Source organism: Diceros bicornis, chromosome 36 (assembly GCF_020826845.1).
Source record: "Diceros bicornis minor isolate mBicDic1 chromosome 36, mDicBic1.mat.cur, whole genome shotgun sequence".
NCBI classification, from domain to species: Eukaryota; Metazoa; Chordata; class Mammalia; order Perissodactyla; family Rhinocerotidae; genus Diceros; species Diceros bicornis.
In genome coordinates, this window is record NC_080775.1 from 8,469,546 (window position 1) to 8,484,363 (window position 14,818).

A 14,818-nucleotide genomic window follows, 5' to 3' on the forward strand; every position below is an offset into this window, starting at 1 on the left:
TTATAGTCTATTAATGGTTACCAGCTCTCCCCCTAAAAGAAAGCTTTCCAGCCTGGTGGACATTCCAAAACTAACAGACCTGATGTCCGTGAGCAGCAGTTGCTGAAAGGAGATGACAGGATTATAAATGGTTTGTTCTGGGGTCCATGCTACTTCTTCTTAAAACCTGGCATAACGGCCTGGGGTAATTCTGCATCCTGAAGGACACTATATTGTGATTGAACGGGAGGTGGGCGAACTGACTGGATTAAAGAGACAGGAGTGACTCCACAGGGAGAGATACTGATAACTTCTTGGTACCCAAAGGAAGGAAAAAGTTGTCAATGAATATCTCTTCCCTAAATTGCCTCAAGGAATCGGACCAAGTCATGCGGAATCATAAGAGGCAAACATTCCAATGGCTTTTTTTTTTTTTTTTAAAGATTTTATTTATTTACTTTTCCCCCAAAGCCCTAGTAGATAGTTGTCTGTCATAGCTGCACATCCTTCTAGTTGCTGTATGTGGGACGCAGCCTCAGCATGGCTGGAGGAGCAGTGCGTCGGTTCACACCCGGGATCCGAACCTGGGCCGCCGGCAGCCGAGCGCACGCACTTAACCGTTAAGCCACGGGGCCGGCCCTCCAATGGCTTTTGCAGGGCCGTATCCACGCTGAACAACAGGTGAGTTTTAGTTTTGCTATGTTTTAATATTTAGCTTTTAGTTTCAGTAAATGGCCACAATCACATTCATAATAAACCAGTAATTATAACACTACGAGTGGCAGTATAAGAAGAGAATTGGGAATGCAATCTACCTTTACAAGGTCACACAAATTTAATAAGGTCTTAAAATCCTTTTTGAAAGAGCACTTGACTTCCAAAAAGAATAAAATGTTGGGCCAGTCCTGATGTCCTAGTGGTTAAAGTTTGGCGTGCTCCACTTTGGCAGCCCAGGTTCACTTCCCGGGCGTGGAACCACACCACTCGTCTGTCAGTAGCCATAGGGTGGCAGCTCACATAGAAGAATTAGAACGACTTACAACTAGAATATACAACTATGTACTGGGGCTTTGGGGAGGCAAAAAAAAAGAAAAAGAGGAAGATTGGCAACAGATGTTAGCTCAGGGCGAATCTTTCCCAGCAAAAAAAAAGAAAAGAAAAAAATGTTGCATCAAAATAAAGAATCAAAGTTCTGGCTTCCTAACTCAGCAAAAGAGCCAAAAAGGTGAACAGGTTAAGAAAGTGTCCCAATCTGCTCACAATACCCAGGCTGAATCTCTTTCCTGGCTGGCCCAGTGAAAAAAATGTTTCTCAGAATTAAACTTTCACTTCCAGGAAAGAAAGAGTAAAGTCTCAGATATTGGGTTCTGGAAACTTAAGTCTTTTCCTTGCTCATGACACATTACCAAAATCTCCTACCTAAGCAAAAATCTGATAAAAACTCAATTTTTTAATTTTCCTGGGATTTGCCCTCTGCAAGCCATGCTGTTTGCATCATTCAAAGCAACAGTATTGACGACAATGATTTTTTGGTTGGATCCAAATGTTTTCTGAATATTTATGTCATTTCTTCTGATTTGACTCAGCCCACAAATGGCTGTAAAACTTTTAGATGTCCTTTCAAAATAAAAATCTCAATTCAAAATGAAAATATATAGCCATTATATATCCTAAGAAGACATTACACATGACACCTACTTGCCTAGTTTGCTGGATTTTTATTTATTTGAATCAAACTTACCTGTCTCCCTGCATACCCCTACACAGCAAGGGCCATATCTGTCTAATTTGGCTTTCTGGGGTATAGAACAAGGTTTCAGCTGCACCCCACTTCTCACCCACTGAGCACGCACCCTGGGCCCAGCCCTGTATTAGGTGACATAAGCTACAAGCACACGGCCCATCGTACCTGCAGCCATCTGGGAAAAACCAGCTGACTTCCACACCCCCTCTTTATTTCCAAGAGACCTTGGAATTTCCTTTTCTTTCCATCCCCCTTTCTTCTGACTGGTTGTTCAGCATCCCCCTGCAGATTCCCCTCCCACCCTCCCAATGCAGATCAGAAAGAGAAGGGAGGTCACATACATGCTTGAACGATGTGTGAGGCGCCGCACTGGCACCCGTTTCTTCCAAATATTCTCCCCAGTTAAAGCCGATTTCCTCCCAGCTTGAACCTTCTTCTGTCAAAAGGCAAAAAAACAGAAGCGTATCAATACCAGAGCGAAGAACGGAAAGGGACTGGCCTTCAACAAAGACCAGACAATCCTTAACGCAAGAGGCAAACGAACGCGCGGTTTAGGAGGATACTGTTGAGTTCTCTGCATAGCTTCAATTTGCTGATTTTAGAGACAGCTGTAAGGGAAGAAAACGCTGAAGAAATTCTGCTTGGACTACCCAGACAAAGGGTAAAATTAAGTGCTCTTAAGTAAATGCAATGAGATTTGTTACACTGCATATTTGCTGCATGTGGGTATACTGGTCTGGAATTAGCCACTGTGCCACTGTAGACACTCCAGTCTTTGGGGGGGGTTGGAGGACACAGTAAAGGAACCCACTGGGCACAGAGTGAGCACCATGATGGATACACAGCACCAGCACCTTTGTCCACTGGCGATTTACAGCTGGAGATTATAAAATAACATCACAGACTGTCAGCGCCATAGGGGACTTTAGAAAGCATCAACTCCAATGTCATTTCAAGGGGAAAAAAAATTGAGGCCCAGAAGGATTGCTCAGGTGTGTGAGGCCACCTGGCAAGTTGGCGAGAGAAACTCACCAGCATCAGACTGACCCCTGGTGCCCAGCCTCCTGCCTTCTGCCATGACAGAGCCCTTAGAGCAAACCACACCGGTAGAAACCAGCAGGACATGTGTTTCCCCAAATACAAGGAACAAGGACAAACACAGTCAAATGTACCTCATGGCTCTTAAAACCATCACCATTTTGGCCCTGAAGGAAATCAAGTAATTCCCAAAACATTTAAGACTGTACATTAATATATAATTTGTAGAGTTGAAAAGCACCAAATAAACTCATTTTAGAATACAGATAACATAAATGTCACGTCATAGCTTCAAATGGAAAGAACTGATAAGATGTAAACACTACTTCAACCTACTGGAAAGGCCATCAGAGGGAAAGAAAATACAGCAGTAAGGCTGTGTCCACACACGTGGATAAGTAAGAGCTTCAAGAGTTTAGATTCTCTTTTCTTGCAATAATGCTCAATGGATGTTGGTGTTCAACCTGTGTATCTTCTACCAGCAAGAGCCTATTTCATTGGCCAAAAGTAAATACCGTTCTCAGTCATGTCATTAACGTAGAAGCGGCATATCCCGGCAGACAGGCCCAGGGAATTAGCGACGGGCGGGTCTAAGAAGGAAAGCCTTGTTCTTGACATTTTTTCTAATAGAGGTTTTTGTGTGTGTGTGTGAGGAATAGTGGCCCTGAGCTAACACCTGTTGCCAATCCTCCTCTTTTTGCTTAAGATTGGCCCTGAGCTAACATCTGTGCCAATCTTCCTCTGTTTTGTATGTGGGATGTCACCACAGCATGGCCGTGCATGAGTGGTGTAGATCTCCACCCGGGATCCGAACTCAAAAACCCCAGGCCGCCAAAGTGGAGCACGCCAAACTTAACCACTACGCCGCCAGGCTGGCCCAGAGAGATTTCAAATTTTAAGTAGGAAAAGTTATTTTCTTATAATACTCTATACAGTCTCAGAAACTGATAAAGAGAATAATTTTTGTACAGTTCGAAGATGCTAAGTTGAAAGGCAGTTACCTTAAATTTTGTCTTCTAAATCCAAGTTGCTAAGACCTCCCTCCTCAAATTTTACTCCAATAAAGTGATTTACAATTAAATCTCCAAGAAAAAAAAAAATGGCCAACTGAAAACAAAATCTTTCCTTGTATCTCTCCCAACATTCTGCTTCACCAGGGACTTATACCTCTGAATCATAAACGTGATCCCTGAAAAAAGTCCACGGGTCCTGCAGCCCCCAGCTAACAAGGGATGTCAGGCTGGTGGCTTCGAGCCGCTAAGACGTGAGGCAAACCCCAAGAGAAAACAGTTATATTCTGGAAAATACTTCACGGCATCCCCAACAGCTCTGCCCATAATTCTTTTCCCCAAATAGCACTGGGCATCCATTACCAAGTCTGTTTTCTGATCCACTAGCCAGAGGCACCAAGACAGCACTACTTATCTGCCAAGGTGGCCTGGTGCGGTATCTGCTGGGTAGCTAACTCGTCACACTTTCTTCACAACCTACCTGTCCAGCCACAGCTCAACCCCGCCTCCTGCAGGCCCTGCCTGCTCCAGCCCACGTCAGGCTCCTCTCACTCCACAGAGCAACCATCCACTGTCAGGAATGTCGTAAGAGCTACGCCATATTGGTGTGTCAGCTCCCTGCTAGTTGCTTTACATGCATCACCTCATTTGATCCATCCAAGAACCCTGACGGAGGGATGCTATCTCCCCATTTCACAGAAGAGATGACGGGAGCCCAGAAAGGCTTAAGGAGTCACCAGGGTCACACAACTGTCCAGCTGGGGAGGCAGGAGTCCAACGCAGGCTGTCTGAATTCGAACCTAGAACTCCTACGAGGCATCTTTCCATGTCATTCCTCTGCCTGTATCAGCACCAGACACCTCCACTCTACTCCACCACCCCTTTCTCCACCTGGAGAATCCAAGGCAGACTCCGAGCCAACTTATCTGTCTTTGTGTTGGTGAGCATTAGAGCATTCCAGAGCCATCAGGTAACAAGAGACAGGAGATGGGGCAGGAGGAGGAGAACAGAATGTGCACAGCCCTGGGACCTGTTTGTAAGGAAGGAGAGAACAGAGGAGAAGATGTGGGCATGCAACTCAGTCCTGGGCCTACAGAGGCAGAAGATCCTGGGAGAGCTCCTGGACGAACGTTTCCTGAGAATTACAGCTGTCGAAAAATGGAACGGGCTCTCCCAGTGAGTGATCAGTTCCCTCACATCAGAAACATTCAAGGGGAGACTGGGCCATCAGGAACTGCCCGCTGCAGCCAGTGCCTCAGACTAGCAGGCCTTGATGAACCTCATCCCTATGCCTGGAAAAGACTCACTGGTTCTATCACTTCAAATTAGTGGGGAGGGTAAGACCACGGCTTACATTTCTCAGCTTCAATGCTGAGACCACTCCTTGCAGCTCTTCATTCTTCATACAATTTTAATCTAGGCATTTTACCAAAAATTTTATGCCCACCAAATTTTGATTCATCCACGTTTCCAGTCTCTTCTCCCAAAATAACAGGCTGTAGGTGCTTTCTTGCTCACTTGGGTGTTCATGCCAGTTAACAAGAGAGGAAGAGCTACCATCGAGACTCCCCAGTGAGTCAGAACACTGCTTAAGAAAGCTCTGTTACTCCCTGCTGTCTAAAGAAAATACTTTCTTTTTTTTTTTCTCGTGAGGAAGATCGGCCGTGAGCTAACATCTGTGCCAATTTTCCTCTTTTTGCTTGAGGAAGACTCACCCTGAGCTAACATCTGTGCCAATCATCCTCTTTTTGCTTAAGGAAGATTCACCCTGAGCTAACATCTGTGCCAATCTTTTCCTCTTTTTGCTTGAGGAGGACTCACCCTGAGCTAACAGTTGTGCCAATCTTCCTCTATTTCGTATGTGGGTTGCTGCCACAGCATGGCTGCTGACAAATGGTGTAGGTTGGCGCCCGGGAACCAAACCAGGGCCACCAATGCAAAGCGCACTGAACTTAACCATTAGGCCACAGGGCTGGCCTCTCGAATGGGATATTAAAAGTCAAAACCTTTATGCCCAGCACTGGTAACTTTAAGTGTGCTGTTTTAACACACACGCTGTCTTGTATATATAACACCATATACAAAATTTAGGGTCCTCACAATAAGCCCTTTTCCAATCTGTGACTTCTAACACTTCCTCCAGGCGTATGTGCCCCAAGCAGCTGATTCTCTAAAGACATTTCAATGAGCAATAGATAAACACACACAATGTTTATGAGTGGAGGTCTCATAAACCCAGAGCAAATATTTACAGCTGATTCATAAACCTCTTAAACCCATAAACATTTTATCAAGGAAACTCTGACAATCTCCCTCCTCTGCAAATGAACCAGGCCCAGGCATTTCCCCATGATGTAATGAAAACAGATCATGAAAGGCTACAAAGAAAATTCCACATTTTAAAAGAAAACAGGCATGTTCATTACCGGCTATCCAGTTTTGGAAAACAGAAAGCTATTTATGTGACCGGAATATTTTGTAATAAATAGAAAAAGAACACCTTACTAAAAGTGCACGTGGAAGCAACTTTACAGTGAAAAATGGAATTTAACAAACAGCTCACAGGCCTCTTTTTAAGTAAGCAAATCTTGGGTTGCACAATTTTACAAGCTGAAATAAGGCTGACTCTGCATTTTGTTTCAATAATTTTTTTTTTTGAGGAAGATTGGCCCTGCACTAACATCTGTTGCCAATCTTTCTCTTTTTCTCCCCAAAGCCCCAGTACATAGCTGTGCATCATAGTTGTAGAATTGTAGCTCTTCTATGTGGGACGCTGCCTCAGCATGGCTTGATGAGCGGTGAGTAGGTTCACGCCCAGGATCCAAACCGGCGAACCCTGGGCCGCTGAAGTAGAGCGTGCGAACTTAACCGCTACGCCACCAGGCCGGCCCCTGCAAGGCTACATAGTAAAGTCAGTAACCACTGTCCAGTAAAGGAATGGAGCATCGGCAAGTTCAGAAGGTATGAAATCTTACAGAGCACCTTCTGGTGTGCTAGGTATTTTTTTTAAATGTGGCAAGAGAAAAGAAGAAGACACTAAATCTTAGTAATTTTAACTCTGACAGTCAGTTCATACTGTCACAAGGTTTGGAAAATAGTTCCACAGACACACAGTATGAATGAAACTCAGAAGGACTGGCCATTGCAACCCTAGACCGGAGTTCACAGCTGCAGGACTACACCCAGTGAAGGGACAGTGGTGTGAACACGGAGGTCCTCGTGGCTGTCTCAACTGCTCAGACGGCCAGACTTTCCAAAAAAAAGAAAACACATAAAAATCACCCAATCTCCTAGCTAGGGGAAGCAACAACTCTTCAAAAGACAGTTTTTTAAAAAAAACGGGAGTTTCATGGTGTCACACGGAACTGGTTTCCAACACAAAGAGTAAGAGAGCTGAATTTTCCTAATAAGAATGCTGACCCCTTTCCTTCCAGAATAAGAGAGTCTGTGGGATTCTGGTTAATATGTCCTAATGCCAAAAAAAAAAAAAAAGCCTATGTTTCCAGAATAATCCTTTTCACTCAGAGGCTTGCCCAATCTGAATGTACAACACCACTTTGTCTACAGCCTTCATCAGGAAATTACATTTAGCCGGCGTGGAAAAATAATGTCAAGGAATCTATGTATCACTATGTCAGCATATTGTTTTGCTTGCTTCTATCACAGCAATTGAAGAAGCCAGAGTTCCAGAAATGAAATTTTGGCCCACTTCCTTCTTTGTGCGCCCCGTGACAGCGCTGTCTATCCTGTCCTCTGAGGAGCCTGCGGTGCATCTAGGCGAGCTTATCCCAGGGGGCATCCTCAGTGCTCCTGGGAGGAGGAGGAATTTTATATTGTCCTATTTCATTTACGGGACTCCGGTGTCACTGACTCCAACTATCAGTTGAGCTTTCCTTTGGAAAAGAGGCAAAAAGGAAAACTTAAAAAGCTGTGAAGGAGACTAGAGTCCATTGTTTTAAGCTGAAGTTGTCATTTCAGAGGGATGGACCATCTCTGCATGGAATCACAGCAGCTTAGAGAGGGGATTGGGTGACAGAATGACACAAGATCAACCCGGAGCAACCAGGTTGGACTTTCGTCCTTTGGCCCCGTAACTGGCAGAGAAGAGCTGCAGGCACTTAAACGCAGTCACTTATCAGGGAGACGCAGTCACGTGTCACATAACACATGGGGACAGGGGACGGGAGATCAGTGGAGGAGAGGGCAAGAAAGAATCTAGGCTGTGCCTGTGTCCATAAAGTGTGTGGGTGTGGGGTGTGTAGGGTGTGTGTGTATGTGTGTGTGTGTGTGTGCACACGCATTTATGTATCCAGGGCACCTAGTCCCTGCACTGAAGGGCAGGACAGCCCAGGGTTTCAGAGCTCCAGCCCCAGAGCCTCAAGACGTCTGGGATGAAATCCCCACTAGAACACAAGAGCCACCTGATGCTGCTGTGTCATCCAAACAGTTTCCTCATCTGTAAAATGGGGACAATAAAAGCAGTTCTTCCATTGGGTTGTGGAGGATTAAAGGACTCAACACACGTAAAGCACCTAAGAGAGTGTCTGCCATGTAGAGTGAACGCAGGATCCCGTAGCTACCGTCCCTCGTTTGCAAGTCAATTTAAAACCAGCTGAAGAACACTGAATCTGCCTTCTCTTGTCCATCCAATATGTCAACCTCCTCTGAAATGCTTCCAGGGAAAAGACCCTCAGCACCAACACACCACCCGGCCCGACGAATGTCACAGTTGGTCCCCGAACCAAATATCCCCACAACTGATGCCCGAACGGAAGACAATTTATGCGTTAACAAGTTAAAAGGGGACTACTTGGGAACATAAATAAACTACATGAAGACTCATACTTGAGTATGTTATTAACAGTCTGAATATTCAAAACCAGATTTGAGTTTCTAGAAGTCTGCTTTCACTCTCTACGAAGTTTTAGATCCTGCTGTAAATGTGTTTCCTCTTTAGGAGTGTCCATCTTTGTAGCACCATCTCCAAGTCTCCTGAGCGCACAAGGACATATGGAAATTCCGGGAGAAAGGACCCATTAGCCATATAGGAGGGGGGAAAAAAGGTCATGGCCAAGATCTGAAAAATGTTAAGATAATTTTAGAGATATTTAGAACTATTTCTATTAAAGATCTTACTATCTTGGATGATTCAGGCCTCGCATCACACAACAGCAAGGAACGAACCAAGAAATGATGGGCTTTCTGCAAAGCATACACCAGCCAATCATATAAGAAATGTGATGCTTCAGGGCCAGCCCGGTGGCATAGACGTTAAGTTCGTGCACCCTGCTTCGGCGGCCCAGGGTTTGCAGGTTCGGATCCCAGCACCGACAAACATACCGCTCATCAAACCACGCTGTGGCGGCATCCCACATACAAAATAGAGGAAGATTGGCAATGGATGTTAGCTGAGGGCCAATCTTCCTCACCAAAAAAAAAAAAAAGAAGAAGAAGTGGTGCTCACACTTCCCATTCATTGAATTAGCCACCAGGAAATTCACTGCAAATAATTCTCCTGACACCGTACGATTATTAATGAGTTTCAGAATCTACCTCAGCTAGAGAGATATACTGCAGTTGCGCGAAAACGATAAGTCAACACAGTTGGCTCTTAAACCATTTTGAAAACACACCACTGGAAATGATGCAGTAACACACGTCAGACGTGTGTACAACAGAAACACGGAGAAAGCTCAGGGATTCCTAAAGTGGAAAAATAACCCCACTCGGCAAACATCAGAAAGACTTTTTAAGACGTATTTATACATAAATAAAAGTAGAATAATTAGGGTGAACCTTCAGCCTATGAGACTACGCTCTCTCAGAAAAAGAATTTCCATATTCCTACTGGGAGACAAGGGTTCAGCTCTCTTTTTAGGATAAGTTTTCCCGCTTCTACAATGAAAGAGGAGAACTGGGCTGATTTTGAAACAGATACTAAACCTTTCAACATATTTAGGCAATTATTTCAGAGTTTTCCAGATTTTTTCCAGATAAGATAATTCCAGATACAGATATAATTTGAGAAACTTAACCGAACAAATTCAATGACATCAAGCCATCTGTAATTCTGGGTCTCATCAAAATGTGAAGAAAAATCTCATAACTTTTAGACAATGGTCAAATCTCCCACCAAATTAATGATCAACTTTTTTTTACATGAATTCACCACAGCAGAGTGTCTCTGATTCTGAGACCTAAATTGTCCTTATTTAATTAGCTGTTATGTAAATAGTGCAATCCTTTTAAAAAGTTTTTTTCTTTTTAAAATAAATTCTATTCTGTAAGTATTCAGAAAAAGACGCATTTATAAATTCACTGGTTAAACATAAAATTCTATCAAAGACTGGTTTGGTTTGGTTCGGTTTTAGATTTCTGAAACGGAGAAATACCTTGCCACAAATTCACATGACCTGAATTTCTTTCACACGATGCCCTTTTCTGAAAGACGTGGTGGAGGTTTTGGAGAGGGTCTCAGGCAGCAGCATCTAATGCCTGGGCAGATCCTGCTCTCCTCTCTTCCTGGGCACATGAGAGAGACTTCTATTTCCTGGCCTCCTCGCACTGTCAGAAACACGTGACTGGTTCAAGAGGTTCCGAGCAGAAGTGACACCTGTCTCTTCTGAGCTAGAGCACTTAATTGCTGATTCAAGACACTCCAGCTCTGCTTATGCCTGTAATGACAAACCCTGCGGCACTACATCAAGTGGTGCACTGTGAGAGGGTGTGGAATGACTGGGTGAATTCAGAGTCACAGTATTCAGAGGCTGTCCGAAACAGTGTGAATGATTTATAAACAATTACTGTGCTAAGCCATTGAGATTTCGAAGTGATTTGTCACCCCATTATAACCTAGCCCACACTATATATACATACATAAGTAACAGGTAGTATTAATTTTGATATATAGGTAATACTAATTTCAAACCAAACTTTGCATAACTTTCAAGCTGCTATATGCTTATACATATGACAACAAATCCTAGGAACTGGCAGTATGTGAGATCTAGAAATTGTTGCCCCACTATTTCCTGAACATTTTCAGAAAGATATTGACCAATAAATCAAAATGACAGATGGATTCAAAAAACAAAATCCTACCTGAATCAAGATCTCCATTTCCATTAGCTGAGCTCTGATGTTTTTCCAAGGGTGAAGATGAAGGGTCTTGCATCCTGGAAACTGACAGACTGCTCTCCATTCCTAAAGAGTAAGGATCCTCTTCTCTTAATTCATCCTGCAGGAAGAATTACCTAAGGGCAACCAAGAAAGAAAGAAAAAAAAAAGATCGGAGCACTTTAATTATATTCATTTGTTTTGAAACTCTCCAAAAATATCAGCATCCTATCGGAGTTCCTACCATTTCATTATGACACGCAGGACGCGATGTAGTGTTGATAACAGAAAATTTCAGCAATAAAGACTAAACAGTACATGTCTACACAAGGCCAACAACGAAGGTCACAGCACAGCAAAACCATCAATTTGCTAAAGGTAATTATCACCACTAAGACGGACACACTTTTCACCAAATAGAATCTACGTTTTAACCCCCAATCTACTTTGGTATCGATGACAAGACACTCTGCCACAGGTTTCCTCCTCTCTCACTCGCCAGCCCTCCCCGGCCTCAGCATCCCCACACACAGGTAAGACGTCTGGTGTGTCCCAAGCAATTTGTTACCAAACCCCGTTAAAGTATCAACATTTGCACATAACGTGCTTTTTGTCCCCTCTGATTTTTCCTATAATAGCACGGCTATTCCACACCTGCGTTCTCATATGACTGGTGGAAAAACAGGTAAAATTACAGCCGGTTCTCACAGAACCCTACAATCTGGTTCGTTTACATCACAGCCCATGAAAGGCCCAGGTGTGGTCCTTACTGAGGGTCAGCCATGCACAGCTCTGGTGGTCAGACACAGCCACGTGGGGTCTTTAAATCTCTCATTCAGTCAGTGTCTGGTTTTCTTTCACATGTAGATAAAACTTTAAATTAGCAAAGGAGCAAGGATAGATGAAGAAAAGAAAGGATGGTGCATCTACACCTATAAATGGGACATTCTGACACTCACATACTGGAAAACTATCTTTTAAGAATGCCATGCCCTTCTTAAAACACACACAGAAACACACACATCCTGTTGGGTGCTGTTCAGTTTACTCTCCTGGAAAACATTTTGAGATTTTTGTCAAAATTAGAGGTTCATGAAAGAATGTGTTAATCATTTGTGCAACAGCAAGAAGAAGTTTGAATATTTCTGCTGTAAGGAGTAACAGAAGAGACTAGAAACGCACTGGGTACGCAGCACTGGAATTTAATTCAGCACGTACTTATCCAGCTGCCCATATACAATGCTATCCCAGACACCGTGGGGAGGATGCAAAGCTACTTCTCAATCAGAATACAGAGAGAGAAAATACCTATTCTAGAATAGAAACTATAAAAATATCTAGACTGGTTCATTAAACAGCAATCTAGGCATCTTACTACAAAGATCCATGCACGAATAAGCAAATAAAATGACAATCAAATATATAGGGCAATTGCAAACAACTAGGAGATGATCTTTTATTCATCGAACACTCTCTGCACACAGGGGCTTCTCATATTTTCTGAAGCAAAAATGAGGGCACACGGTCTGAGGAGTAGAAGCTAAGATCAACGATAGAAATAATTTAAATCAGCGCTATTCCGGAAAATGTGAGAGCCAGGGTTAAAAGGCAGAGTGCTGGGTACAAAATAGTTTCTCTGGTTTGTTTAAAAATCACATAAACGATAAGTAAATACCAGGACCAAAGACCCATTTCCACGTGCTCATTGTAGCACTATGTGGGGTAAACAGAGAAAACGGATAAAAGAGTCTCCATCTCAGCCCTCTAGTACATCCCAAAACAGACAATGTAAGAAAGTAGGGTGTATACAGGAATGACTTAAACCTAAATAGAAACTGGGGTTTTTTTAATAATGAAAAAAAATGAAGTTATCCACACCACTAGCCAATCATTTGACGAGCTGAGTTCTGAAAGCTTCGTTGGAAACACCCCCAAATAAAGGAACTCATTTAACAGATAGACGGATTCTAAAATTATTTAAAATGGAGGACACTGGCAGACTGGCATTTTAATGTTGAGGCTGGCTAATTTCACCCAACAGACATCAGTTTGCTAAAATAACCCACATGCTGATGGACAGAACTGCATTCTCCTAAGAGCACTCCTTCACAATTCTAGAGATTTCCTCCCCATATGGGCTGCACACAGCAGAGGGAGAGGCTGGATTTCACAGGCAGAGCAGTATTCAGCAGTTTATCTCTATTGCCACTGGTAAATAACGAGCAATCGCTGATGCAATCTGCAGAGAAACCACCTGTTGATGAGCACGTGAGGCCATCCAACCAAACACCCAACAATCAACAAGCTCCCCTGCGTGTCAGCTCATCCTCATGAGCACTGGATAGCTCAGAGGGTGAAACACACACCCCAGCCACAATGACAGGGGCTGTGGTTGTGACTTTAAGGATCGCTCTGTCACTTAGGCAGGATCCAACACCAGCCGACTCCAGGGGCAGCAAGGAGGCCTGGGCAAAGGAGAAGGAAGATGGCGGCACACTGGAAAACTCTGGCTTCCTCGCAGCCCTCCACCGGGTGACCCACCCGGGAAATTATTGAGAACTTGGAGGGGAGAAGGGCATACAACCGAAGGAGAAAGATGGGAGGTGAGACACCGGAGCAAACAAAATACCAGACTGCCCTGATAGAGATCACATCCTAACGGGGGAAAACATCAAGAAATCAAAGCAATTAGTAAATTATATAGTATGTTACTTGGAGAAAGTGCTATAAGAAAGAAGATACGGGTGAGTGAGGGGAGGGGTGACGATGATTCGGATGAGGGTCAGGAAAGGCTGAGAAAGCGTATCTGAACGTAGACTCAAGGGTGCAAACGGAGAAGCCGGCTGAACCCCACTGCCATGAGAAGAGGACGGTTTGCCAAAATAAGGACTAGAATCTGCATTTCACTCTGCAGGTAGAAGCAGACACCGCAGGATTTCATTCTGGGAAGTGAAGTGATCAGATTTGTTCTACAAAAATCACTCCAGTAGCCATACACCAGACAGAGGGACAGACGGGGAAGACTGAATGGAAACAGACAGACTACAGCCAAGAGCAAACAGCTGGAGGTCTGAACCAAGACGAAGAGGAGAAAGGAAGGTAACAAGTTCAGGAGGCATTTGAAAGGTATAATCCACAGAACACTCTGGAAACAACATGAGAATCTCCCAGTATTAACGAAATGCAATCTTTTCACAGCAAGGAGTCAGGTTCCTAGAATAAATTACTTCTCTTTCCACAGCTAGCTCTCAGCAACTAATGGGACCTATGCAGCACGATGGAAATAAATTCTGGGAGAAAATGTATTAAATATGAGAATGACAAACCATTTCACAGAAAGTTACTTTCAACAGAGTTTTGGGGGGGCAAATCTTACTGGCAACAGTTGACCCGTAAGCTTTGCAAAATAAAAACAGGATTTTAAAAAGCAAATCCTTTTCCTAACTATAGCACCCTAACCCCAAAAAAGGATATTTTTAAAAGGAAGCATATTTCCTTTTGATTCTTAAAATATATACTATTTCAAGACCAAAAGTAAAAGTGTCTATTAATGAAAGCAGCATTTTTTTCAAAGACATTTTAAAAGAAGGCTCAGAAGACTAGGTTTTTAAAGGGTAACTTCCTGTTTTTTACAATACACTCTGTGACCTTGTGTAAAGTTAATCCTACTATAATTGGCTCCTCTTGTCTCCACAGATGATGAACAACAGATTTATAGCACTGGGACTTCTTACAAAAGTTGTCTCAGCCCAATGACAAGACCAGTGAACTTGGGAGAGTAAGCGGTAACAAGGCCACTGCCTGGCTGTGTGACTTAACGCAAATTACTTAACCTCTCTGTTCCTCAAACTTCTCATCTGTTAAATAAGAAGGCTTGATTGGATGCAATCAATGGTCCTTTTCAAATCTAAAATTCTGTGAATCTACCAGG

General features: G+C 43.4%; 1 protein-coding gene across 3 annotated transcripts in view; it reads right to left on the bottom strand.

Moving 5' to 3' along the window:
* Positions 1 to 14,818, bottom strand: part of SFMBT2 (Scm like with four mbt domains 2) — a 245,449-nt gene that overhangs the window by 209,991 nt on the left and 20,640 nt on the right. For 2 of the 3 annotated variants that reach the window (XM_058532381.1, XM_058532382.1), the window contains exons 2-3: positions 10,873 to 11,024; positions 2,065 to 2,159 (exon numbers count right to left, since the gene is read on the bottom strand). In XM_058532381.1, coding sequence (XP_058388364.1) covers positions 2,065 to 2,159; positions 10,873 to 10,972 — 195 coding nt within the window. In that variant the 5' untranslated portion in view covers positions 10,973 to 11,024. The remainder of the gene's footprint in view (positions 1 to 2,064; positions 2,160 to 10,872; positions 11,025 to 14,818) is intronic. The other variant, XM_058532383.1, reaches the window with a different exon arrangement.